Source organism: Oncorhynchus mykiss, chromosome 10 (genome assembly GCF_013265735.2).
Source record: "Oncorhynchus mykiss isolate Arlee chromosome 10, USDA_OmykA_1.1, whole genome shotgun sequence".
In the NCBI taxonomy this organism is placed as follows: Eukaryota; Metazoa; Chordata; class Actinopteri; order Salmoniformes; family Salmonidae; genus Oncorhynchus; species Oncorhynchus mykiss.
Window position 1 is genome coordinate 84702476 of NC_048574.1, and position 26255 is coordinate 84728730.

Genomic DNA, 26255 nt, shown 5'->3' on the forward strand with positions numbered 1-26255 from the left:
GAGAAGAACCTACAGTAGCATGGGAGAGTAACCTACAATAACAAGGGAGCGTAACCTACAGTAGCACGAGAGAGTAACCTACTGTCTCATGAGAGAATAACCTACAGTAGAATGGGAGAGTAACCTACAGTAGCATGGGATAATAACCAACAGTAGCACGGGAGAGTAACCTACAGTAGCTTGTAAGGGTAACCTACAGTAAGAAGCATGGGAGAGTAACCTACAGTATAATGGGAGAGTAACCTACAGTATCATGGGAGATTAACCTACAGTATCATGGGAGAGTAACCTTCAGTAGCATGTGAGAGTAACCTACAGTAGCATAGGGGAGTAACCTACAGTAGCATGGGCGAGTAACCTACAATAACAAGGGAGCGTAACCTACAGTAGCACGAGAGTGTAACCTACTGTCTCATGAGAGAATAACCTACAGTAGAATGGGAGAGTAACCTACAGTAGCATGGGATAATTACCAACAGTAGCACGGGAGAGTAACCTACAGTAGCTTGTAAGGGTAACCTACAGTAAGTAGCATGGGAGAGTAACCTACAGTATAATGGGAGAGTAACCTACAGTATCATGGGAGATTAACCTACAGTATCATGGGAGAGTAACCTTCAGTAGCATGTGAGAGTAACCTACAGTAGCATAGGGGAGTAACCTACAGTAGCATGGGCGAGTAACCTAGAGTAGCATGGGCGAGTAACCTACAGTAGAATGGGAGAGTAACCTACAGTAGCATGGGAGAGTAACCTACAGTAGCATGGGAGAGTAACATACAGTAACTGAACAGTCAACTCAGCCATATGGGAGAGTAACCTACTGTACCATGGGAGAGAAACCTACAGTAGCATGGGAGAGTAACATACAGTAGCTGAACAGTCAACTCAGCCATATTGGGGAATAACATACAGTTGCTGAACAGTCAACTCAGGCATATGGGAGAGTAACCTACTGTAGCTGAACAATCAACTTAGCCATATGGGAGAGTAACCTATAGTAGCATGGGAGAGTAACCTACAGTATAATGGGAGAGTAACCTACAGTATCACGGGAGAGTAACCTACAGTAGCATGTGCGAGTAGCCTACAGTAGCATGGGATATGAACCTACAGTAGCATGGGAGAGTAACCTACAGTAGCAGGGGAGAGTAACCTACAGTAGCATGGGAGAGTAACCTACAGTAGAATGAGCGAGTAACCTACAGTAGCATGGGCGAGTAACCTACAGTAGCATGGGAGAGTAACCTACAGTAGCATGGGATAGGAACCTACAGTAGCATGGGAGATTAACCTACAGTAGCAGGGGAGAGTAACCTACAGTAGCATGGGCGAGTAACCTACAGTAGCATGGGCGAGTAACCTACAGTAGCATGGGAGAGTAACCTACAGTAGCATGGGAGAGTAACATACAGTAGCATGGAAGAGTAACCTAAAGTAGAATTGGAGAGTAACCTACAGTAACATGGGAGAGTAACCTACAGTAGCATGGAAGAGTAACCTACAGTTGCATTGGAGAATAACGTACAGTAGCATGGGAGAGTAACCTACAGTAGCATGGGAGAGTAACCTACTGTATCATGGGCGAGTAACCTACAGTAGCATGGGAGAGTCACCTACAGTAGCATAGGAGAGTAACCTACAGTAGGATGGGAGAGTAACCTACACTAGCATGGGAGAGTAACCTACAGTAGTTGAACAGTCAACTCAGCCATATTGGGGAATAACCTACAGTAGCTGAACAATCAACTTAGCAATATGGGAGAGTAACCTACTGTAGAATGTAGCTGAACGTAGCTGAATGTAGCTGAATGTAGCTTAGTATCCACCCCTACTCCTCCACAGTCTTACCACAGCCTCCACCAAACCCAACAACCCCAGCATCCACCCCTCCATCACCCCTGGTATTGATCCCTCCTTCCCTCCAACCTTCACATAACCATTGGCCTCCACCCAGCCATCATCACAACTCAACCCCATGGATCTCAACCCAGCCTTCACCCTAGCCCAGAGGTAGGAATTCCTGGTCCTGGAGTGCCACAGTCACATCATGTTTTTGGATTTCCAGCAATCAATGAACTGATCAATTAGATCAGTTGGTCAGGTTTGCTGCACTGTCCCTTTATATCCCTTATCCACCGACCCAGCCCTCCCCAAGTTCTTCCCAACCCCAGCCCAAGCTCTTCCCAACACTAGCCCTCCCCAAGCACCTCCCAACCCCAGCCTTCCCCAAACTCTTCCCAACCCCAACCCTCACCAATTCCAGCCCTCCCCAAGCTCTTCCCAACCCCTCCCCAATCACTTCCCAACCCCAGCCCTCCCCAAGCTCTTCCCAACCCCAACCCTCCTCAACCCCACCCCTCCCCAAGCTCTTCCCAACCCCTCCCCAAGCTCTTCCCAACCCTCCCCAATTCCAGCCCTACCCAAGCTCTTCCCAACCCCAGCCCTCCCCAAGCTCTTCCCAACCCCAACCCTCCCACCCCAGCCCCCCAAAGCTCTTCCCAACCCTCTCTACCCCAGCCCTCCCCAACCCAAGTTCCCCCCCCCAGGCTCTTCCCAACCCTCCCCAACCCCAGCCCTCCCCAACCCCAGCCCTCCCCAACCCCTTCCCCCAATCTCTTTCCAACCCTCCCCAACCCCAGCTCCCCCAAGCTCTTCCCAACCCTCCCCAACTTCATGTTATTGATAGACTTAACACAGCTGCCTTTCACAGATCCAACCATTCTTGCGGTTACATGACACATCATTCCAAGCCACTACTGGGTCCTTTAGAGTGTTATCAACCAAAGCGCAGTCTTCTCCTTCGAAATCATTTGGCTCCCCTTTGTTCCAGTAACTTGTGGTCAGTGGTGTGCCGTCCACCCATCTCCAGGTTCCCTCAACTTCTATGTCCGTCAGACCAAACCAGGCTCTTTTGTTGAACGCTTTGATTAAAGCCTGTTCCTCTCTGCTGTTGATGATCACCAGGTTTGCTCCTCTCGCCTGACAGTCGTTTCTGCTCCCGTCCCACGTTTTCTCATTAGTGGAGATGTAGTAACAACTGCAGCAAGACCTTATCCAGTCTTGGGGACATGTGCCATATTTATTACAGGTCTGTAGCTGGTCTCTCTCTTTGGTCAGGTTGTTGTAGCTGGTCTGTAGCTGGTCTCTCTCTTTGGTCAGGTTGTTGTAACTGTTCAATAGGTTTCTCTCTGTGAAATAATACGATCAACAACCAAGTTAATCAGTCATTACCAAGGTTGGGGTCAATTCAATTTAAATTCCAGTCAATTCAGGAAGTACACTGGAATTCAAATTATCTTCAATGGTTTTCAATGAGTAACATTTTAAATTTGGTTTACTTTCTGATTTGACTGGAAAGTAAATGTTATTGAACCCTGGTTGTTACACCACTGACAATGAATAATGTTTGAGTGGGAACATATCAAACTCACGGTAGAGTAAGAGGCCTATGATCCCAGCCAGTAGGAGAACACACAACAGCCCCAGACACACTGCAGCAGCTAGAAAACGTCTCTTCCACACTGAAGCACAAATTATTGTCATAAGAACTGTATCATGTATTTGCGTTTATTTGTGTAGAGTAGCTCTGTCAAGCACTGAGTAAAATAGACAAGCTTGACTTGGGCCACAACACAACAACTGAGTTCTGGTACCTCAAATGTTCTGTTGCTTGAGTTGCAGCCCCTGTGGAAAAAACGGCATTGACCAGCATAGGCAGGTGACCAGCCTTCGTTGTGTTTTCACTGGTGACCAGCCTTTGTTGTGTTTTTGCAGGTGACCAGCCTTCGTTGTGTGACGTTAAAGACATTTTTGGGGCATCTGTGTCCCTTTCACGGGACGGTTGAGCTAATGTAGGCTAATGCGATTAGCACGAGATTGTAAATAACAAGAACATTTCCCGGGACATAGACAAATCTGATACTGGCAGAAAGCTTAAATTCTTGTTAATCTAACTGCACTGTCCAATTTACATGAGCTAATACAGTGAAAGAATACCATGTGATTGTTTGAAGAGCGTGCACAATTTTGAACATGAAAAGTTAATAATAAACAAATTAGGCACATTTGGGCAGTCTTGACAAAATTTTGAACATAAATGCAATGGTTCATTGGATCAGTCTAAAACGTTGCACATACACTGATCTAAAAGCCAACATCTAAATTGCACCTGGGCTGGAATAATAATAACATATTATGGTTTTTCTCTTGCATTTCAAAGATGAAACAAAAAAAATACAAAAGAGCGGTTGGTTGTTTCTTTGTATTATCTTTTACCAGATCCAGATTGTGTCATATTGAATATTGAATGACATTCCTTTCACATTTCCATAAAAGCTTCAAAGTGTTTCCTTTCAAATGGTACCAAGAATATGCATATAGTTGCTGCAGGGCCTGAGCTACAGGCAGTTAGATTTCGGGAATGTCATTTCAGGTGAAAATGTATCAAAAGGGGCGGATCCTTAAAGCTATTGGCCGATACGGAAGAATCGGACCAAAATGCAGTTTGGGTTCATCATCTTTATTTATGAGAACCGACACAAAAACAATAAAGGACAAAGAAACGAACGTGCAGCTTTGTCATGCTCAAAGGCAACAGTACAAAAACAAGATCCCACAACCAACGGGTGGGAAAAAGCTGCCTAAATATGATCCCCAATCAAAGACAACGATAGACAGCTGCCTCTGATTGGGAACCATACCAGGCCAACCTAGAAATAAAGAAACTAGAATGCCCACCCTAGTCACACCCAGACCCAAAATAGAGAATGAAGGATCTCTAAGGTCAGGGCGTGACAGATAGCTTGTTGGCCTGTCTTCCTGATTGGTACCTCTATTGCCTCCTTCCAGCTGCCTGGTAGTTTCCCCGCCTTCTACACTCTGTTGTTCAACAACAAAACCTTATCCAGTGCCTCATTACTAAGACGGGCCAACATAACATAGCACACCTCATCTTTTCCAGGTGAAGTTAGCCTATTTCCCTTTTTACCTCTGCCATGGTAAATGGTGCATTCATCATTTACATCCTCCCTCCTGTTCTGCACTCCAGGATGCTCCTCTCTCGTTCTCTCTCTCCCCCTCTGCCCCTCCTCAAAATTCACCACAAGAAGCCCAAACATATATAATATTTCACTAAAACATAATCAATTCAACATGTGATTGCTTGTCTCTATCATGCGTGGGAATACTTGGTAAACAGATTTCCAAAATTTAAATCACTTGGAGCTGATTTCATGAAAATGAAAATGCTCAGAAAACTTGAGTGGCCAAGTAAAACCACCGCCGGTCCAAAATCGGCCGATGGGCCACCAGTTGGGGAAGCCTGGTTCAGATAGTCTCATTCATTCATCAATTCTAACACTGGCTGTCATTCTGAATATAGATTTTGTGACTCTGTCTGGAGTGGATTAGGAATAGGAATTAAAACGTCATTTTGCAAGCCGGCATATTGTGACTTGAAACTGATCTCCAGTGTCCAAAACACAGCAAAGACTGGTCAACAACAAAAACACATTGAAGCCTGGACGGCCAGCATAACATGCTAGATCATCGGACCAGCATGGACCAGCTTGAAATTGATGCTGGTCTACGTTGTTTTTTTCAGCATATGGTGGAGTTCAGAAACCCAAAATGAATACCGGCTGTTACCTGAACGTTGATCACCAACTCCATCCTTCTTGCAGGACATGATGGTTCTTTGATTGGCATATATACAATCATCAATATCCATGGTATTTATTTATCAGGTTCTTCGTCTTCGAATCGTAATTTTTGTAACTTCTACTCTTGTAACTTCTACTATTGTAACTTCTACTGTTGTAACTTCTACTGTTGTATCTTCTACTGTTGTAACTTCTACTGTTGTATCTTCTACTGTTGTAACTTCTACTGTTGTATCTTCTACTGTTGTAACTTCTACTGTTGTATCTTCTACTGTTGTAACTTCTACTGTTGTATCTTCTACTGTTGTATCTTCTACTGTTGTATCTTCTACTGTTGTAAAGTCTGCTGTTATCTCAGTCGTAGGTTTGTGTCTGTTCGCTGCACAGCTGGAGTCTCTGTGTGACTCAGTCTAATGTCAGAGACAGTTTTAACTGTCAACCTCATTAAAGGGGAAACTGTCTAACCAATAGTACGACACTAACCACCACCATGTGACTCCAGACTTAATTTCTGAAAACAATGTTTGTTTCTCACAGTTTAGATTAGTTTGTATATTTAGTTCATATCAGTTTAGTTTACAACAGTGTAGATTAGTTTGTATATTTAGATTATATTAGTTTAGTTTACCACAGTGTAGATTAGTTTGTATATTTAGTTTATATCAGTTTAGTTTACCACAGTGTAGATTAGTTTGTATATTTAGTTTATATTAGTTTAGTTTTTGTGCTTCATACACTTAGTAGTTTAACACATTTCACCTTGCACACCATCGATGGCCATGAAATGTTATTTTCATCTCTGCTGTCTCAGTGAGAAGAGTTACTCAGAGATATGTATTAGAATGTACAATATGTCTGCATCTGTCTCAGTGAGAAGAGTTACTCAGAGATATGTATCAGAATGTACAATATGTCTGCATCTGTCTCAGTGAGAAGAGTTACTCAGAGATATGTATTAGAATGTACAAAATGTCTGCATCTGTCTCAGTGAGAAGAGTTACTCAGAGATATGTATCAGAATGTACAAAATGTCTGCATCTGTCTCAGTGAGAAGAGTTACTCAGAGATATGTATTAGAATGTACAATATGTCTGCATCTGTCTCAGTGAGAAGAGTTACTCAGAGATATGTATTAGAATGTACAAAATGTCTGCATCTGTCTCATAGGGGTTTTCAGTGGTCATGTCATTCACACCATTTGAAACTCAGTCGGTCCACTTCCTGTTACACTTTAAGCAGTGGTTTAATCTGAGACTCTGATATGATGTTGAAAACAGCAGCAGGATGAACAGTAGCTCAATACAAGACGGTGAAATCACAAAGAATAACTGTTGCCTCCTTTGTGACATGGACACCAGAGATAATAGTTATTCAGAGATGTCTCTGTCTTTCTCAGAGAGGGCCTGAGATCTAAATTTACTGTCTCCTGTATGACATGAACACCAGAGATAATAGTTACTCAGATGTCTCTTCCTTTTTTCAGAGAGAGCCTATGGTCTACAATTACTGTCACATCTTCTCCTTCCCTCTTCCTCATCCTCTATCTACATCAAAACAAGTGGAGAGACACGAACTGCATTGCACACTTTTCTACCAACTTTCTGTTTATCAGAGGACAGTATGGTGTCACTAAGTACAGAAGTGTGAAAGTGTGTGACAACAGCTCTGTGTGAGAGTCAGCTTGTCACATGCTTCTTACTGGAAAAAAGGCAAATGACTTACTGTAAATTACATGTTGATCATTTGCATAAGACCTGGCTCGGTTTAGAGCACTTCACTTCTCGAGGGGCGTGTCTGAGGAGTGCTGTGTGTAATTCTACGGTCACAAGACGCAGGCCTCCTCACAGTGGCTGAAGATACTCCAAACGTTTATCATTTTTATAATCCATCAGATATTTACTGAATTATAGCACATACAATATTTTACTGGAACAAACAAATAATTAATGGAGTTGAGATTTTGGTGTGAATTGAGGTTTTACATTTATTGGACAATTTCCCCAAAAATTATTGTAAGAATGATAACACTAATTTATTCATTTTGTTATTCTATCAGATATGTAGTATTTATTTTAAACAAAGAAAATAGGTGCTTCATTTGCATAAATACACCTGGTGTATTTGCATATATGAATACTCTAGTGACTCTCCATCCCGCATGCGGAAGCGTAATCATCGCCTGACACCAATTAGCATAACGCAACGGACATAAATATCCCCCCCAAAAAATCCTATTCATGAAAATCACAAATGAAATATATTGAGACACAGCTTAGCCTTTTGTTAATCACCCTGTCATCTCAGATTTTCAAAATATGCTTTACAGCCAAAGCTAGACAAGCATTTGTGTAAGTTTATCGATAGCCTAGCATAGCATTTTGTCCAGCTAGCAGCAGGAAGCTTGGTCACGGAAATCAGAAAAGCAATCTAATTAAATAGTTTACCTTTGATGAGCTTCGGATGTTTTCACTCACGAGACTCCCAGTTAGATAGCAAATGTTCCTTTTTTCCCAAAATATTAGTTTTGTAGGCGAAATAGCTCCGTTTGTTCTTCACGTTTAGCTGAGAAATTGCCCGGAAACTGTGAAAAATATTCCAAATTAGCTCCATAATATCGACAGAAACATGGCAAACGTTGTTGATAATCAATCCTCAAGGTGTTTTTCAAATATCTATTCGATAATATATCCACCGGGACAATTCGTTTTTCAGTAGGACCGATTGGAATAATGGCTACCTCTGTATTTTACTCGAGAATCTCTCTGGCAGCATCAGGTAACCACTTGCGCAATGTAGCCGCTTCCGGGTATTCTTCAACATAAATGCATGAAACTACGTCACAATGCTGTAGACACCTTGAGGAATACGGAGAAAGAGTAAACTGGTTGATAGCCCATTCACTGCTCAATAGGGACTCATTGGAACGCAGGGCTTTCAAAACATGGGGCACATCCGGAATGGATTTTTCTCAGGCTTTCGCCTGCAACATCAGTTCTGTTATACTCACAGACAAAATGAAAATACTGCCCCCTAGTCACAACAGGTTTTAACATAAAGGTTGGACCAGGGCTCAAACCATCAAACACTTGCTCTGTCTTCCCTCTTTACAGTCACCTGTGTTTTTTCATTAAGAACTTTGTTGTCATGTTCTCTTGTGTTGTTTCATTAAGAACTTTGTTGTCATGTTCTCTTGCTTAATTCAACAAGTGTGTCAGTGAGGGGTTTTGTTTATCTGGCCAGGGTTACCCCGGGTTACCCCGGTGGGAGGAGTTTTCATCCTGGGTGTGAGCCAGGTTACCCCGGTACCCCGGTGGGAGGAGTTTTCATCCTGGGTGTGAGCCAGGTTACCCCGGTACCCCGGTGGGAGGAGTTTCCATCCTGGGTGTGAGCCAGGTTACCACGGTACCCCGGTGGGAGGAGTTTCCCTCCTGGGCGTGAGCCAGGTTACCCCGGTGGGAGGAGTTTCCCTCCTGGGCGTGAGCCAGGTGTTCTGCTCTTGCCGTCTGCGAACTCAAAACGAAAGTGACATCAATAAGCATGTGGAGTAATGAGGAGGATTCTGTGCTTTCACATGCAAATGAAGTGAAGCTTTTCATATTAAGGATTTAACTGCCTTCCCAATGAAATCTAGTATGAAAATTAAAACATTTATTTCACGGAAAACAGATGTGGTTTCTATGTTTCTTGACGATGCCTTGACCGAGGGGCGCAGATTACTGTCTGATTTGAGATAAAGCTCTCCTCCAGATTACTGTCTGATTTGAGATAAAGCTCTCCTCCAGATTACTGTCTGATTTCAGATAAAGCTCTCCTCCAGATTACTGTCTGATTTGAGATAAAGCGCTCCTCCAGATTACTGTCTGATTTGAGATAAAGCTCTCCTCCAGATTACTGTCTGATTTGAGATAAAGCTCTCCTCCAGATTACTGTCTGATTTTAGATAAAGCTCTCCTCCAGATTACTGTCTGATTTGAGATAAAGCTCTCCTCCAGATTACTGTCTGATTTTAGATAAAGCTCTCCTCCAGATTACTGTCTGATTTGAGATAAAGCTCTCCTCCAGATTACTGTCTGATTTGAGATAAAGCTCTCCTCCAGATTACTGTCTGATTTGAGATAAAGCTCTCCTCCAGATTACTGTCTGATTTGAGATAAAGCTCTCCTCCAGATTACTGTCTGATTTGAGATAAAGCTCTCCTCCAGATTACTGTCTGATTTGAGATAAAGCTCTCCTCCAGATTACTGTCTGATTTGAGATAAAGCTCTCCTCCAGATTACTGTCTGATTTGAGATAAAGCGCTCCTCCAGATTACTGTCTGATTTGAGATAAAGCTCTCCTCCAGATTACTGTCTGATTTGAGATAAAGCTCTCCTCCAGATTACTGTCTGATTTGAGATAAAGCTCTCCTCCAGATTACTGTCTGATTTGAGATAAAGCTCTCCTCCAGATTACTGTCTGATTTGAGATAAAGCTCTCCTCCAGATTACTGTCTGATTTGAGATAAAGCTCTCCTCCAGATTACTGTCTGATTTGAGATAAAGCTCTCCTCCAGATTACTGTCTGATTTTAGATAAAGCGCTCCTCCCTCTCCGCTGTCACCAGATGACGTGACGGCCCATTGTCCAGTTCAACCCGGGTCTGCGTAATAGAACTCCCTCAATAGCAGGATATCTTCAGATTGCAAATCAACAAGCCTGGCTCTAGATTACACCCATCTAAACATACTGTACATTGTTTTAATAGAACTCCCTCAATAGCAGGATATCCTCAGATTACAATCAACAAGCCTGGCTCTAGATTACACCTATCTAAACATATTGTACATTGTTTTCAAGATGAGACGTATAACCTGAGTGTTCATTGTCAGATGTTGCTTTCATTTCAGCTCATCTAGTTTGTAAACTTTTCAGTCGTATTAAATTGTAACTTCTTTTTCAATTCCCCCCAAAACCGAGACGATGCGTTTAAATCCCAGACTAAAACGTAGCCTTTGACTGGTCTTTACAAAAATGTTAACGGTCGTAGCGTTAATGGAAAAAATTACAGGCTCAAGAAAGAGAATGAAAGAGTCTCAGGAGTAAAATGAAATGTAGTGACAACCTGTCAGTAGTGACAACCTGTCATTCAGGGACTCAATAGTTTAGCTAAAACAAATATATAATAATAATTTATTTGTAAAAATGTATTGCCTTTTTCGCATGTTATTTTTGCATTACCTCATGTCACATAGTTTGCAAACAACGTAAACAAAATATATTAAGTTAATAAATCCACATGCAAACATGGTCTCTTTGTGGAGAAAAGCAGCTCCACAATTTAGGTATTTCAGTCCTTCAGACTAGCTCAGTGCTTCCTGTGGTACAGAAGACAACAGTCCTTCAGATTAGCTCAGTGCTTTCTGTGGTACAGAAGACAACAGTCCTTCTAGACTCCATGTTAGATCAACTATTATATAGTAGAGAACAGTCCTTCTAGACTCCATTTTAGATAAACTATTATACAGTAGAGAACAGTCCTTCTAGACTACATGTTAGATCAACTATTATACAGTAGAGAACAGTCCTTCTAGACTCAATTTTAGATAAACTATTATACAGTAGAGAACAGTCCTTCTAGACTCAATTTTAGATAAACTATTATACAGTAGAGAACATTCCTTCTAGACTCCATGTTAGATCAACTAATTATACAGTAGAGAACAGTCCTTCTAGAATCCATGTTAGATCAATTATTATATAGTAGAGAACAGTCCTTCTAGACTCCATGTTAGATCAACTATTATATAATAGAGTGTGACATTTTCTCTCTGTTTATCCACTCGTATGTTTAGAATAATGCTGCTTTTCTAATATCCAACTTGGTTGGGTTCATGCGAGTAACTGATTGACTGTACATGGGAGGAATCAACACTCTCGCTGTCACGTTCTGACCTTTGTTCCTTTGTTTTTGTCTTTGTTTTAGTATGGGCGTGAGTTGGGTTGGGCAGTCTGTTTGTTTTTCTATGTTGGTTTTTGGTTCTCAATCAGAGGCAGCTGTCAATTGTTGTCCCTGATTGAGAATCATACTTAGGTAGCCTGGGTTTCACTTTTGGATTGTGGGTGTTTGTTTCCGTGTGAGTGTTTGGGCCACACGGTACTGTTTCGGTTTTGTAAATTCACGTCATCATTTGTACAAGCATTTTCCCAGTACACCCAGAACATTGCTCTGGGAACCAAGAGGAGTATCTCAGTTTCAAGGTAAGAAGCCTGGTGTGGTATCAGTCAGTCTCATGTAGGAACCAACCGTGCTGATATGACTTGTTTGTGTCGAATACAACAAGTGTAGACTTTACCGTGAAATGCTGACTTACAAGCCCTTAACCAACAGTGCAGTTCGGGAAGAGTTAAGACAAATATTTAGCAAGTAGACTAAACTAAAAAGTAATAATAATGAAAATTAACATTAGATTGTATTGAGTCAGTGAACCTCTGTGACTGTGATAATAAACATTAACATCAGGATTGTATTGAGTCAGTGAACCTCTGTGACTGTGATAATAAACATTAACATCAGGATTGTATTGAGTCAGTGAACCTCTGTGACTGTGATAATAAACATTAACATCAGGATTGTATTGAGTCAGTGAACCTCTGTGACTGTGATAATAAACATTAACATCAGGATTGTATTGAGTCAGTGAACCTCTGTGACTGTGATAATAAACATTAACATCAGGATTGTATTGAGTCAGTGAACCTCTGTGACTGTGATAATACACATTAACATCAGGATTGTATTGAGTCAGTGAACCTCTGTGACTGTGATAATAAACATTAACATCAGGATTGTATTGAGTCAGTGAACCTCTGTGACTGTGATAATAAACATTAACATCAGGATTGTATTGAGTCAGTGAACCTCTGTGACTGTGATAATAAAGATTAACATCAGGATTGTATTGAGTCAGTGAACCTCTGTGACTGTGAATTCCTTAGTGGTGAATTTCCTCAACAACAGACAGAACAGTCCTTCTCTTATCTCGTCATTGTATTGTTATTGCGTATAGTTTTATTATAATGTATTCTACATCTGTCTTGTTATATATTGTATGTAGTTGACAAGGTAAATGAATAAGCAGGAAATAGTTTCTCATTGATAGTACTTAGCATAATCTTATTTAGCAGGTCAGAGAGTACCGAGGATGAATCCTATTTCTCACAGATCCATCTGAATTTATAGTAACAGTAAGAGTCCCACCATTCTCCTGTGTCTGATGACCAGGAGTAGAAATACACACAGTTCTCTGCTCCTCCACCATCAGGCTCTCCACTGTTCCAATACCTGTAGAAGAAACAACACATAGAATCAGGCTGTCCACTGTTCCAATACCTGTAGAAGAAACAACACATAGAATCAGGCTGTCCACTGTTCCAATACCTGTAGAAGAAACAACACATAGAATCAGACTGTCCACTGTTCCAGTACCTGTAGAAGAAACAACACAGAATCAGACTGTCCACTGTTCCACTACCTGTAGAAGAAACAACACAGAATCAGACTGTCCACTGTTCCAATACCTGTAGAAGAAACAACACATAGAATCAGGCTGTCCACTGTTCCAATACCTGTAGAAGAAACAACACATAGAATCAGGCTGTCCACTGTTCCAATACATGTAGAAGAAACAACACATATAATCAGGCTGTCCACTGTTCCAATACCTGTAGGAGAAACAACACACATAATCAGGCTGTCCACTGTTCCAATACCTGTAGAAGAAACAACACAGAATCAGACTGTCCACTGTTCCAATACCTGTAGAAGAAACAACACAGAATCAGACTGTCCACTGTTCCAATAACTGTAGAAGAAACAACACATAGAATCAGGCTGTCCATTCTGAACATACCACTCCAGACAGTAATGTCATAGTGACACAGAATTCATTAATGTCTTACTTTGTGGTCAGTGGTGTGTCGTCCACCCATTTCCAGGTCCCCTCAGAAACAGAGTCAGTCAGACCAATCCAGACATAGTCATATACTCCACATAACCAATTGACTAATGTCTGTAGTTGTGGGAGAGATACAACATTGTTAAAACATACCCATTACTGCTTTCTATCACTCTCTCTCTCTTTCCCTCTCCCCAAATTTCAATTCGATTTCAATTTAAGGGCTTTATTGGCATGTGAAACATATGCTAACATTGCCAAAGCAAGTGAAATAGATAATAAACAAAAGTGAAATGAAGGGCCCAGGTTTGACAGAATCTGTGCAGAAGATCTAGGTGCTGCTGATTGCCCTGCTTTGTTGGGGACAGTAGCTCCAGATCATCAGCAAACAGTAGACATTTGACTTCAGATTCTAGTAGGATGAGGCCGGGTGCTGCAGACTGTTCTAGTGCCCTCGCCAATTAGTTGATATATATGTTGAAGAGGGTGGGGCTTAAGCTGCATCCCTGTCCCACCCCATCTGAGGATGATGTTAATGAATTTAAGTAAATTAAATTAAAAACCAAATAAATAAGTAAAACAAAATTTGTAGTCTGTCTGTTTAATAATTTCATTTAGGATATTATCAACACCACGGGCCCTTTTGGATTGGAGGGTTTGTATTTTGTCCTGTAGTTCATTCAATGTAATTGTTGAGTCCAGTGGGATCTGGAAGTCTTTAATAGTTGATTCTAAGATTTGTTTTTGATCATGTATATGTTTTTGCTGTTTGGTCTTCGTTATATGGCCAAAATGATTGGAGAAGTGGTTTACTCAGACATCTACAGTATGGATAGATAACTCCTTGTGTTGTTGTTTGTTTAGTGAGTTCCAAATTTCTCTCTTTCTACTCGTCTCTCTCTTTCTCACTCTGTCTGTCTGTCTGTCTGTCTGTCTGTCTGTCTGTCTGTCTGTCTGTCTGTCTGTCTGTCTGTCTGTCTGTCTGTCTGTCTTTCAGTTCTGCAGACTGTTCTAGTGCCAACTCAATGATATATGTTGAGGGTGGGGCTTAATCTCTCTCTCTCTTCCTTACACACACACATACACACACACACACACACACACCTGTTGTTCTTGGCTCTTGATGACCACCAGCTGTGCTCCTCTATTTCTGCAGTCCTGTCTGCTCTTCTCCCAGGATTTGTACTCAGTAGAGACGTAGTAACAACTGCTACCAAGCTTCTTCCATCCTTCCGGACACACTATAAGTTGAACATTTCCTGCTTTAGTCACTTTAAGACAACAATGAATTAAGTATCAAGCAAACACTCAAGGAAGACAGGACACTAACTAATGGACAGTTTGGAAGTCATACATTATTTCTCACATTTTGTATTTAATTAAAGTTGAATTTCCTGTTTGTAAGTGGCATGTGAACTGATACAGAGACTGTCAAACAGAACAGTCATTAGACAATTTGACTCACCTTTCTCAACTAAAAATTGTTTCAGACGTTCTATCTCGTTCTGTAGCTGGTCTCTCTCTTTGATCAGGCTGTTGTTGCTAGTCTGTAACTGGTCTCCATCTTTGGTCAGGGTGTTGTAACTGGTCTGTAGCTGGTCCCTCTCTTCAGTCAGGGTGTTGGAACTGGTCAATTGGTTTCTCTCTGTGAAATAATACGACCAATGAACAAGGTAACAGTGGAAATGTTAATCAGACATGACCAAGGTTGGGCTCAGTTGCATTTCAATTCAGGAAGTAAACTGGAATTCTAATTGAATTTCAATTCTCTTCAATGCTTTTCAATGAGGAAAACGTGGAATTGGAAATTGGTGTATTGTCACAATGTAATTGACTGCAATGTAAATGTAATTGATCCCTGGTCATTACACCACTGATGATGAAGAATGTTTGAGTGAGAACATATCAAACTCACGGTAGAGAAACAGGCCTATGATCCCAGCCAGTAGGAGAACACACAGCAGCCCCAGACATCCTGCAGCAGCTCCAGAGTATCTCTTCCACCACTGACAAGACACTGAAACACAAATTATTACCATAAAAACTTGCTCTTTATCAGAGTTGTATTTGTATCGACTTTTGTGTCAATTTTCTGTTTGAATCACTGAGGGAAATACACAAGATTGACAAGGGACAGAACACCAGAACTGAGTTCCAGCACCTCACGTGTTCTACTGCTTGACTTCCAGAACCTCTAACAGAATATTGGCTTGAACATATTGCAGAGTTCAGGCACCCAAAATGAGTACTGAAACATATTTTAATCCACATTTTATTTGTCACATGCTTCATAAAAATATGCTTGTCACACCGGAATCTGTTTCACCGGTCTTTGTGCTTGTCTCCACCCCCCTCCAGGTGTAGCCCGTTGACCCCATTATCCCCAGTGTATTTATACCTGCGTTCTCTGTTTGTCTTACGCCAGTTTGTTTTATTCATCAAGCGTGTCTGTTTCTAGTTACTCTTTTCTAGTTTTCCCGGTTTTGACCGTTCCACCTGCCCTGACCCTGAGCCTACCGTCCGTTTCTGTAGCTTGTCACACCACCCTGGATTATTGACTTCTGCCTGCCCTGACCCTGAAACCCTGTTCTAGTAATAAACTTTTGTATCTTCGACATTTTCTGCATCTGGGTATTCCCTGAAAAATAATAATAGAATCTGGCCATGACTGACTCAGACCAGCTCCACAATGCTGTCTCCCTGCAAGGATGGAGGGACCCCATACCCTGGCAGAACGCCATGACCAGACGTTTGATACGTTGCTGATCACGGATTCCCCATTACTCCTGTAATGTGGCAGACTACGCAGTGGATTTTCTCACGTTGGCGGCTGAGATTGCCAAGAACCCGGAAAGCATTGTTCGACATGTTCCCAGAATGGAGTATCGAAGGAAGTAAAGGACGAGCTTGTAGCCCGGGAACTACCGACGGATCTCCACTCGCTCATCACCTTGACCATTTGGATCAGGGCGACTACGGGAACTTAGGAAGGAAAAGAGGTTCGATTTCACTCGTCCGCCCAAGACTTCCACCTTGCCTCTGAGACATCCCGGAAGTCCCCGAAGGCTCCACTGCCGAGAGAACCCGAAGCAAACCGAGTTCCCCCGAGAGTCTCCGAAGTCTGCCAATTCATCTCTTCCTGTGCCAATGCAACTAGGCAGCGCTAGGCTGTCCTCAGCCGAACAGCTATGCAGGTTTTACACGAAGAGTTGCCTGTATGGTGGGACTGCTGGTCATTTCGTGTCCTCCTGTCCACTAAAATATCAGGCTCAACGATAGGAGCGAGTACTATAGTGGGCCATACAGAGAACTTTTCTCCTCACCTTACTCACACTCCTTTTCATGCCATCTTGCTTTCGGGGAAATAGTCTAAATCTCTCCAAGTGCTCATCAACTCTGGGGCCGATGAGAGCTTTATGGATGTTAACCTGGTGTCCGAGCTGGGCATCCCCACTCAGCACTCTCCATTTCCATGAATGTTAGAGCACTGGGCTGGGGCTCTATAGGCTGGGTCACACACAATACCAGCCCCATCAGCCTACGTGTGTCAGGGAACCACAGCAAGATGATGCAATTCCTGCTTATTAAAAATGTTCAGGTTCCTGTGGTATTGGGATTCTCTTGGCTCCAGTGACACAATCCCCTTATTGACTGGTCTGCTGGTGCCAGTACTCAATGCCTTTAGTCAGCGCAGCCTGCCCGAGACATCTTCCTGGGTGATTGGAAGATTTCCTGGTCCTCCGCCATTCCTGTGGAGGACCAGGACCTCCTGGAGGTGTTCAGTAGAGCCCGGGCCCCTTCACTTCCATCGCCACAACCCTATGACTGCGAGATGGACCTTCTTTCAGGCACAACTCCGCCCCTGGGACAACTGTACTCTCTGTCAGGTCTGGAGATCAAGGCTTTGAGGACTCCCTAGTTGCAGTGTTCATCCGTCCTCCTGCCTCCCCCGCCGGAGAAATGCAATGCACCGGTGCAGGGCTTTGTTCTTCTTCTCCACAAAAAAGAACCCTGCGTCTGTGCAATGACTACCGGGGCCTCAACAACATCACGGTGAAGAACCGCTACCCACTACCACTCATCTCCTCAACCTTCAAACCGCTCCAGGGGGCCACTGTGTTCTCCAAGCTGGACATACGGAATGCCTACCACCTGGTGTGGATAGGGGATGAGAGGGATGAGAGGAGATGAGTAGAAGACTGTCTTCAAAACAGCCAGTGGTCACTATGAGTATCTGGTCATGCCATTTGGCCTTACCAACGCGACATGTTGAACCGGTTTGTCTTCGTCTATGTCGACGACATGCAAATTTTCTCCCGCTCCACCCAAGAGAACGTGCTCCATGTCTGTCAGGTCCTCCAACGCTTCCTGGCGAACCAGCTTGTTCTGAAAGCAGAGAAGTGCGAATTCCATCGCTCCACCATCCCCTTCCAGGGTTACATCATTGCCTCAGGGAGTGTACAGATGGATCCCGGGAAGGTGAGAGCGGTGGTGCATTGGCCCATGCCTACGTCCAGAGTGCAACTGCAGCGTTTCCTGGAATTCGCCAACGTCTATTGCTGCTTTATCCGGGGTTACAGCACCCTGGCTTCCACCCTGTCTGTACGCACCTCTCCCAAGGTTCTGTTCGCATGGTCCCCAGCTGCTGACTGGAATCCCGAGACGTTCTCAAGCACCGTTTCACCTCACCCCCCATCTTGGTTCATCCTGACCCGCCAGTTCTCTGTGGAGGCCGATGCTTCGGATGTCGGGTGGGGGCTGTCCTGTACCAGTTGTGCTGCCTTCTCCCATTGCCTCAACGCAACGGAGAGGAACTACAATGTGGGGAATCGTGAGCTTCTCGCGGTGAAGATGGCATTGGAGGAGTGGAGACACTGGCTGAGCGGAACATCCGTTCATGGTGTGGACAAACCACAAGAGCCTGGAACCGCCAAGCGTCTCAATTCCAGGCAAACTAGGTGGGCCCTGATTTACATTCGGTTCAACAACTCCTTCTCATACCGACCAGGATCCAAGAATGTTAAGTCGTAAGCCGGATGCGCTGTCACACCTGCAGTTACACCCTCGGATCCGGAGACCATGCTTCCCACCTCATGCCTGGCGATGGCACACACCTGGTGAATAGGGAAGCATGTTCGTGAGGTGCAGCATTCCCAGTCGAACCCTGGGGGGGGGGAGCCTTATAACCGGATGTTTGTTCCTGACGATATCCGATCCTCGGTCCTGGAGTGGGCCCTCTCCTCCAAGCTTGCCTGCCGCCTGGGCTCCCGTTGGACCCTGGCCTTTGTGCGTCAATGCTTTTGGTGGCCTACCAATGACTGTCAGCGTTCTTCGCTTCATGCACGATCTGTGCACAGAACAAGACCCCCCCCCCGGCAAGCTCCGGCTGGTCTCCTTCAACCACTGCCTGTTCCGTACCGTCCCTGGACTCACATATCCCTGGACTCTGTTACGGCTCTCCCCCCATCTGATGGCAACACCGCCATCCTGACCGGTTTTTCAAAAGCCGCCCACTTCATTCCTCTCCCCAAGCTACCCTCTGCCAAAGAGATGGCACAGCTCATGGTGCAGCACATCTTACAGATCCATGGACTCCCAGTGGACATGGTCTACAACCGGAGTCCTCAGTTCTCTCCCAGGTTCTGGAAGGCATTCTGCACACTCATTGGGTTGTCGGCCAGCCTGTCCTCCGAGGCCACCCCAGTCCAACGGCCAGTTGGAGCAAGCCAACCAAGGCCTGGAGACGACTCTTTGTTGCCTGGTCTCAGCCAACACCCACCACCTGCAGTCAGCAACTAGTGTGGGTCGAATATGTACCCTACAACCTTCGTTGCTCTGCCACGAGTCTCTCGCCCTTTGAGTGTTCGCTGGGTTATCAGCCCCTGCTCATCACGGAGCAGAGAGGAAAAGGTCGGCATACCCTCGGCCTAAATGTTTGTTCGCCGCTGTCGTTGCACCTGGAAGAGAGTCGGCTCGTCTCAATACCACCTCCAGGTATCGACGACAAACGGATCGCCACCGATGCAAATTAATTACTTAAAAATCATACAATGTGATTTTCTGGATTTTTGTTTTAGATTCCGTCTCTCACAGTTTAAGTGTACCTATGATACAAATTACAGACCTCTACATGCTTTGTAAGTAGGAAAACCTGCAAAATCGGCAGTGTATCAAATACTTGTTCTCCCCACTGTATGTGAGAATGCTGTTCATTGATTACAGATCAGCGTAGTACCCACCATAGTGCCCACGAAGCTCATCACTAAGCTAAGGACTTTGGGACTAAACACCTCCCTCTGCAACTGGATCCTGGACTTCTTGACGGGCCTAGACTAGTCAAGGACCATACAGTGCCTTGCAAAAGTATTCGGCCCCCTTGAACTTTGCGACCTTTTGCCACATTTCAGGCTTCAAACATAACGATATAAACCTGTAATTTTTGGGAAGAATCAACAACAAGTGGGACACAATCATGAAGTGGAACGACATTTATCTTTTTTAACAAATCAAAAACTGAAAAATTGGGCGTGCAAAATTATTCAGCCCCCTTAAGTTAATACTTTGTAGCGCCACCTTTTGCTGCGATTACAGCTGTAAGTCGCTTGGGGTATGTCTCTATCAGTTTTGCACATCGAGAGACATCCTGTAGGGCTGTATCACCGCCTGGTACGGCAACTGCTCTGCCCACAACCATAAGGCTCTCCAGAGGGTAGTGAGGTCTGCACAACGCATCACCGGGGGCAAACTACCTGCCCTCCAGGACACCTACACCACCCGATGTCACGGGAAGGCCATAAAGATCATCAAGGACAACAACCACCCGAGCCACTGCCTGTTCACCCCTCTATCATCCAGAAGGCGAGGTCAGCACAGGTGCATCAAAGCAGGGACAGAGAGACTGAAAAACAGCTTCTATCTCAAGGCCATCAGACTGTTAAACAGCCACCACTAACATTGCGTGGCTGTTCCCAACACACTGACTCAACTCCAGCCAATTTAATAATGGGAATTGATGGAAATTGATGTAAAATATATCACTAGCCACTTTAAACAATGCTATTTAATATAATGTTTACATACCCTACATTACTCATCTCATATGTATATACTGTACTCTATACTATCTACTGCATCTTGCCTATGCCGTTCTGTACCATCACTCATTCATATATCTTTATGTACATATTCTTTATCCCTTTAAACTTGTAGTAGTTTTGGAATCGTTAGGTTAGATTACTCGTTGGTTATTACTGCATTGTCGGAACTAGAAGCTCAAGCATTTCGCTACACTCGCATTAACATTTGCTAACCATGTGTATGTAAAATTTGTTTGATTTGGTCCAAACACACCAAGGCAGTTGTGAAGAGGGCACGACAAAACCTTTTCCCCCTTCGGAGACTGAAAATATTTAGCATGTGTCCCCAGATCCTCAAAAGGTTCTACAGCTGCACCATCGAGAGCATCCTGACCGGTTGCATACCCACCTGGTATGGCAACTGCTCGGCATCTGAGCGTAATGCGCTACAGAGGGTAGTGCGAACGGCCCAGTACATCACTGGGACCAAGTTTCCTGTTATCCAGGAACTATATAATAGGCGGTGTCAGAAGAAAGCCCATAAAATTGTCAGAGACTCCAGTCACGAAAGTTATAGAATGTTTTCTCTGCAACCACACGGAACGCCAAGTTTAAGACCAAAAGGCTCCTCAACAGCTTCTACCCCAAGCCGTAAGGCTGCTGAACAATTCATAAAATTGCCACCTGACAATTTACATTGACCCCCCCCCCCACTCCCCCCTCCCTTTTGTGCACTGCTGCTAGTCGCTGTTTGTTAGTTACCTATGCATAGCCACTTCGCCTACCCTCCTACATGTACATGTTACCTGAACTAACCTGTACCCCTGCACACTGACTCGGTACCGATAACCCCTGTATATAGCCTCCACACTGACTCGGTACCGGTGCCCCTGTATATAGCCTCCACACTGACTCGGTACCGGTACCCCCTGTATATAGCCTCCACATTGACTCAGTACCGGTACCCCCTGTATATAGCCTCCACATTGACTCTGTACCGTAATACCCTGTATATAGTCTCCACATTGACTCTGTACCGTAACACCCAGTATATAGCCTCCACATTGACTCTGTACCGTAACACCCTGTATATAGCCTCAGCATTGACTCTGTACCGTCATACCCTGTATATAGCCTCCACATTGACTCTGTACAGTAATACCCTGTATATAGCCTCCACATTGACTCTGTACCGTAACACCCTGTATATAGCCTCCACATTGACTCTGTACCGGTACCCCCTGTATATAGCCTCCACATTGACTCTGTACCGGTACCCCCTGTACATAGCCTCCACATTGACTCTGTAATGTAACACCCTGTATATAGCCTCCACATTGACTCTGTACCGTAATACCCTGTATATAGCCTCCACATTGACTCTGTACCGTAATACCCTGTATATAGCCTCCACATTGACTCTGTACCGTAATACCCTGTATATAGTCTCCACATTGACTCTGTACCGTAACACCCAGTATATAGCCTCCACATTGACTCTGTACCGTACCACCCTGTATATAGCCTCAGCATTGACTCTGTACCGTAATACCCTGTATATAGCCTCCACATTGACTCTGTACAGTAATACCCTGTATATAGCCTCCACATTGACTCTGTACCGTAACACCCTGTATATAGCCTCCACATTGACTCTGTACCGGTACCCCCTGTATATAGCCTCCACATTGACTCTGTACCGGTACCCTCTGTATATAGCCTCCACATTGACTCTGTACCGTAACACCCTGTATATAGCCTCCACATTGACTCTGTACCGTAATACCCTGTATATAGCCTCCACATTGACTCTGTACCGTAATACCCTGTATATAGCCTCCACATTGACTCTGTACCGTAATACCCTGTATATAGCCTCCACATTGACTCTGTACCGTAATACCCTCTGTATATAGCCTCCACATTGACTCTGTACCGTAATACCCTGTATATAGCCTCCACATTGACTCTGTACCGTAATACCCTGTATATAGCCTCCACATTGACTCTGTACCGTAATACCCTCTGTATATAGCCTCCACATTGACTCTGTACCGTAATACCCTGTATATAGCCTCCACATTGACTCTGTACCAGTACCCCCTGTATATAGCCTCCACATTGACTCTGTACAGTAATACCCTCTGTATAATAGCCTCCACATTGACTCTGTACCGGTACCCCCTGTATATAGCCTCCACATTGACTCTGTACAGTAATACCCTCTGTATATAGCCTCCACATTGACTCTGTACAGTAATACCCTCTGTATATAGTCTCCACATTGACTCTGTACAGTAAAACCCTGTATATAGCCTCCACATTGACTCTGTACCGTAATACCCTCTGTATATAGTCTCCACATTGACTCTGTACAGTAATACCCTCTGTATATAGTCTCCACATTGACTCTGTACAGTAATACCCTCTGTATATAGTCTCCACATTGACTCTGTAACGTAATACCCTGTATATAGTCTCCACATTGACTCTGTACCGTAACACCCTGTATATAGCCTCCACACTGACTCTGTACAGTAATACCCTGTATATAGCCTCCACATTGACTCTGTACCGTAATACCCTGTATATAGCCTCCACATTGACTCTGTACCGTAATACCCTGTATATAGCCTCCACACTGACTCTGTACCGTAATACCCTGTATATAGCCTCCACATTGACTCTGTACCGTAATACCCTGTATATAGCCTCCACATTGACTCTGTACCGTAATACCCTGTATATAGCCTCCACATTGACTCTGTACCGTAACACCCTGTATATAGCCTCCACATTGACTCTGTACCGTAATACCCTGTATATAGCCTCCACATTGACTCTGTACCGTAATACTCTGTATATAGCCTCCACATTGACTCTGTACCGTAATACCCTGTATATAGCCTCCACATTGACTCTGTACCGTAATACTCTGTATATAACCATGTTATTGTGTTACTTTTTGTTATTACTTTATACTTTAGTTGGTAAATATTATCTTCTTCTTTAACTGCCCTGTTGGTTAAGGGCTTGGAAACAAGCATTTCACGGTAATGTCTACACTTGTTGTGTTCGGCGCATGTGACTAATAAAGTTTCCAGGTGTGTGTGTGTTGTGTGTTTTAAGTGTGTTGAGTGTGTTGTGTGTGTTGTGTGTGTTGAGTGTGTGTGATGTGTGTGTGTGTGTGTGTCTGTGTGTGTGTGTGTCCGTTTTGAGTGTGTGTGATGTGTGTGTGTGTGTGTGTGTGTGTGTGTGTGTGTGTGTGTGTGTGTGTGTGTGTGTGTGTGTGTGTGTGTGTGTGTGTGTGTGTGTGTGTTGAGCACTATAACAGGATAAACTGTTACCTGAATGTTGATCACCAACTCTATCCTTCTTGCAGGGCATGATGGGTCTTTCGTTTCCGTATATATGATCATCAATATCCATGGTCTTTGTTTGTTTAGGTTCTTTGTACCAGTACCCCCTGTATATAGCCTCCACATTGACTCTGTACAGTAATACCCTCTGTATATAGCCTCCACATTGACTCTGTACCGGTACCCCCTGTATATAGCCTCCACATTGACTCTGTACAGTAATACCCTCTGTATATAGCCTCCACATTGACTCTGTACAGTAATACCCTCTGTATATAGTCTCCACATTGACTCTGTACAGTAAAACCCTGTATATAGCCTCCACATTGACTCTGTACCGTAATACCCTCTGTATATAGTCTCCACATTGACTCTGTACAGTAATACCCTCTGTATATAGTCTCCACATTGACTCTGTACAGTAATACCCTCTGTATATAGTCTCCACATTGACTCTGTAACGTAATACCCTGTATATAGTCTCCACATTGACTCTGTACCGTAATACCCTGTATATAGCCTCCACACTGACTCTGTACAGTAATACCCTGTATATAGCCTCCACATTGACTCTGTACCGTAATACCCTGTATATAGCCTCCACATTGACTCTGTACCGTAATACCCTGTATATAGCCTCCACACTGACTCTGTACCGTAATACCCTGTATATAGCCTCCACATTGACTCTGTACCGTAATACCCTGTATATAGCCTCCACATTGACTCTGTACCGTAATACCCTGTATATAGCCTCCACATTGACTCTGTACCGTAACACCCTGTATATAGCCTCCACATTGACTCTGTACCGTAATACCCTGTATATAGCCTCCACATTGACTCTGTACCGTAATACTCTGTATATAGCCTCCACATTGACTCTGTACCGTAATACCCTGTATATAGCCTCCACATTGACTCTGTACCGTAATACCCTGTATATAGCCTCCACATTGACTCTGTACCGTAATACTCTGTATATAGCCTCCACATTGACTCTGTACCGTAATACCCTGTATATAGCCTCCACATTGACTCTGTACCGTAATACCCTGTATATAGCCTCCACATTGACTCTGTACCGTAATACCCTGTATATAACCATGTTATTGTGTTACTTTTTGTTATTACTTTATACTTTAGTTGGTAAATATTATCTTCTTCTTTAACTGCCCTGTTGGTTAAGGGCTTGGAAACAAGCATTTCACGGTAATGTCTACACTTGTTGTGTTCGGCGCATGTGACTAATAAAGTTTCCAGGTGTGTGTGTGTTGTGTGTTTTAAGTGTGTTGAGTGTGTTGTGTGTGTTGTGTGTGTGTGTGTGTGTGTGTTGAGTGTGTTGTGTGTGTTGAGTGTGTGTGATGTGTGTGTGTGTGTGTGTCTGTGTGTGTGTGTGTCCGTTTTGAGTGTGTGTGATGTGTGTGTGTGTGTGTGTGTGTGTGTGTGTGTGTGTGTGTGTGTGTGTGTGTGTGTGTGTGTGTGTGTGTGTGTGTGTGTGTGTGTGTGTGTTGAGCACTATAACAGGATAAACTGTTACCTGAATGTTGATCACCAACTCTATCCTTCTTGCAGGGCATGATGGGTCTTTCGTTTCCGTATATATGATCATCAATATCCATGGTCTTTGTTTGTTTAGGTTCTTTGTCTTCAAATCGTAACTTCTACTCTTGTAACTTCTACTGTTCTACTCTTGTAATTTCTACTCTTGTAACTTCTACTGTTGTAACTTCTACTGTTCTACTCTTGTAACTTCTACTGTTCTACTGTTGTAACTTCTACTGTTGTAAAGTCTGCTGTTATCTCAGTTGTAGGTTTGTGTCTGTTCGCTGCACAGCTGGAGTCTCTGTGTGACTCAGTCTAATGTCAGAGACAGTTTTAACTGTCAACCTCATTAAAGGGGAAACCTTCTAACCAATAGTACGACACTAACCACCACCATGTGACCACAGACTTATTTTCTGAGAACCATGTTTGTTTATCACAGTGAAGATTAGTTTGTATATTTAGTTTATATTAGTTTAGTTTACAACAGTGAAGATTAGTTTGTATATACAGTTTATATTCGTTTAGTTTTCAACAGTGTAGATTAGTTTGATAAAATAGTGTAGAGTTGTATATACTATGCTGTCTCCTGTGTAGAGTTGTATATACTATGCTGTCTCCTGTGTAGAGTTGTATATACTATGCTGTCTCCTGTGTAGATTTGTATATACTATGCTGTC

At 43.5% G+C, this 26255-nt stretch overlaps 2 protein-coding genes across 3 annotated transcripts; both read right to left on the reverse strand.

Moving 5' to 3' along the window:
- Positions 1 to 2685: 2685 nt before the first annotated feature.
- On the reverse strand, positions 2686 to 5688 carry LOC118966667 (CD209 antigen-like protein C). The gene is made up of 3 exons (XM_036989414.1): positions 5649 to 5688; positions 3390 to 3523; positions 2686 to 3131 (listed from the first exon to the last, which is right to left on the reverse strand). The coding sequence occupies exons 1-3, from the start codon at positions 5686 to 5688 to the stop codon at positions 2691 to 2693; spliced, it is 615 nt and encodes a 204-aa protein (XP_036845309.1). The 3' UTR covers positions 2686 to 2690.
- A 7016-nt stretch (positions 5689 to 12704) lies between these two features.
- Positions 12705 to 25760, reverse strand: LOC118936941 (CD209 antigen-like protein E). 2 transcript variants are annotated; one of them, XM_036934595.1, is made up of 6 exons: positions 25571 to 25760; positions 15511 to 15612; positions 15061 to 15240; positions 14700 to 14836; positions 13600 to 13709; positions 12705 to 12982 (listed from the first exon to the last, which is right to left on the reverse strand). In XM_036934595.1, the coding sequence occupies exons 1-6, from the start codon at positions 25650 to 25652 to the stop codon at positions 12850 to 12852; spliced, it is 744 nt and encodes a 247-aa protein (XP_036790490.1). In that variant the 5' UTR covers positions 25653 to 25760; the 3' UTR covers positions 12705 to 12849. The 2 variants fall into 2 exon arrangements, with proteins under 2 accessions (XP_036790490.1, XP_036790489.1); XM_036934594.1 differs by lacking the exon at positions 25571 to 25760 and adding an exon at positions 24019 to 24102.
- Between the last annotated feature and the right edge of the window lie 495 nt (positions 25761 to 26255).

What these genes read in the sequence shown, in the direction of transcription:
- LOC118966667 (XM_036989414.1), bottom strand. Translation starts at nt 5,688, where the DNA reads ATGTCCTGCAAGAAGGATGGAGTTGGTGATCAACGTTCAG. An exon ending in AGTTGGTGATCAACGTTCAG is followed by an intron (nt 3,524 to 5,648) that starts GTAACAGCCGGT and finishes TTTGTGCTTCAG; the next exon opens with TGTGGAAGAGACGTTTTCTA. An exon ending in AACATTATTCATTGTCAGTG is followed by an intron (nt 3,132 to 3,389) that starts GTGTAACAACCA and finishes CAGCTACAGACC; the next exon opens with AGCTACAACAACCTGACCAA.
- LOC118936941 (XM_036934595.1), bottom strand. Translation starts at nt 25,652, where the DNA reads ATGGATATTGATGATCATATATACGGAAACGAAAGACCCATCATGCCC. An exon ending in CATAGGCCTGTTTCTCTACC is followed by an intron (nt 15,241 to 15,510) that starts GTGAGTTTGATA and finishes ATTATTTCACAG; the next exon opens with AGAGAAACCAATTGACCAGT. An exon ending in ACAATTTTTAGTTGAGAAAG is followed by an intron (nt 14,837 to 15,060) that starts GTGAGTCAAATT and finishes TTCAACTTATAG; the next exon opens with TGTGTCCGGAAGGATGGAAG.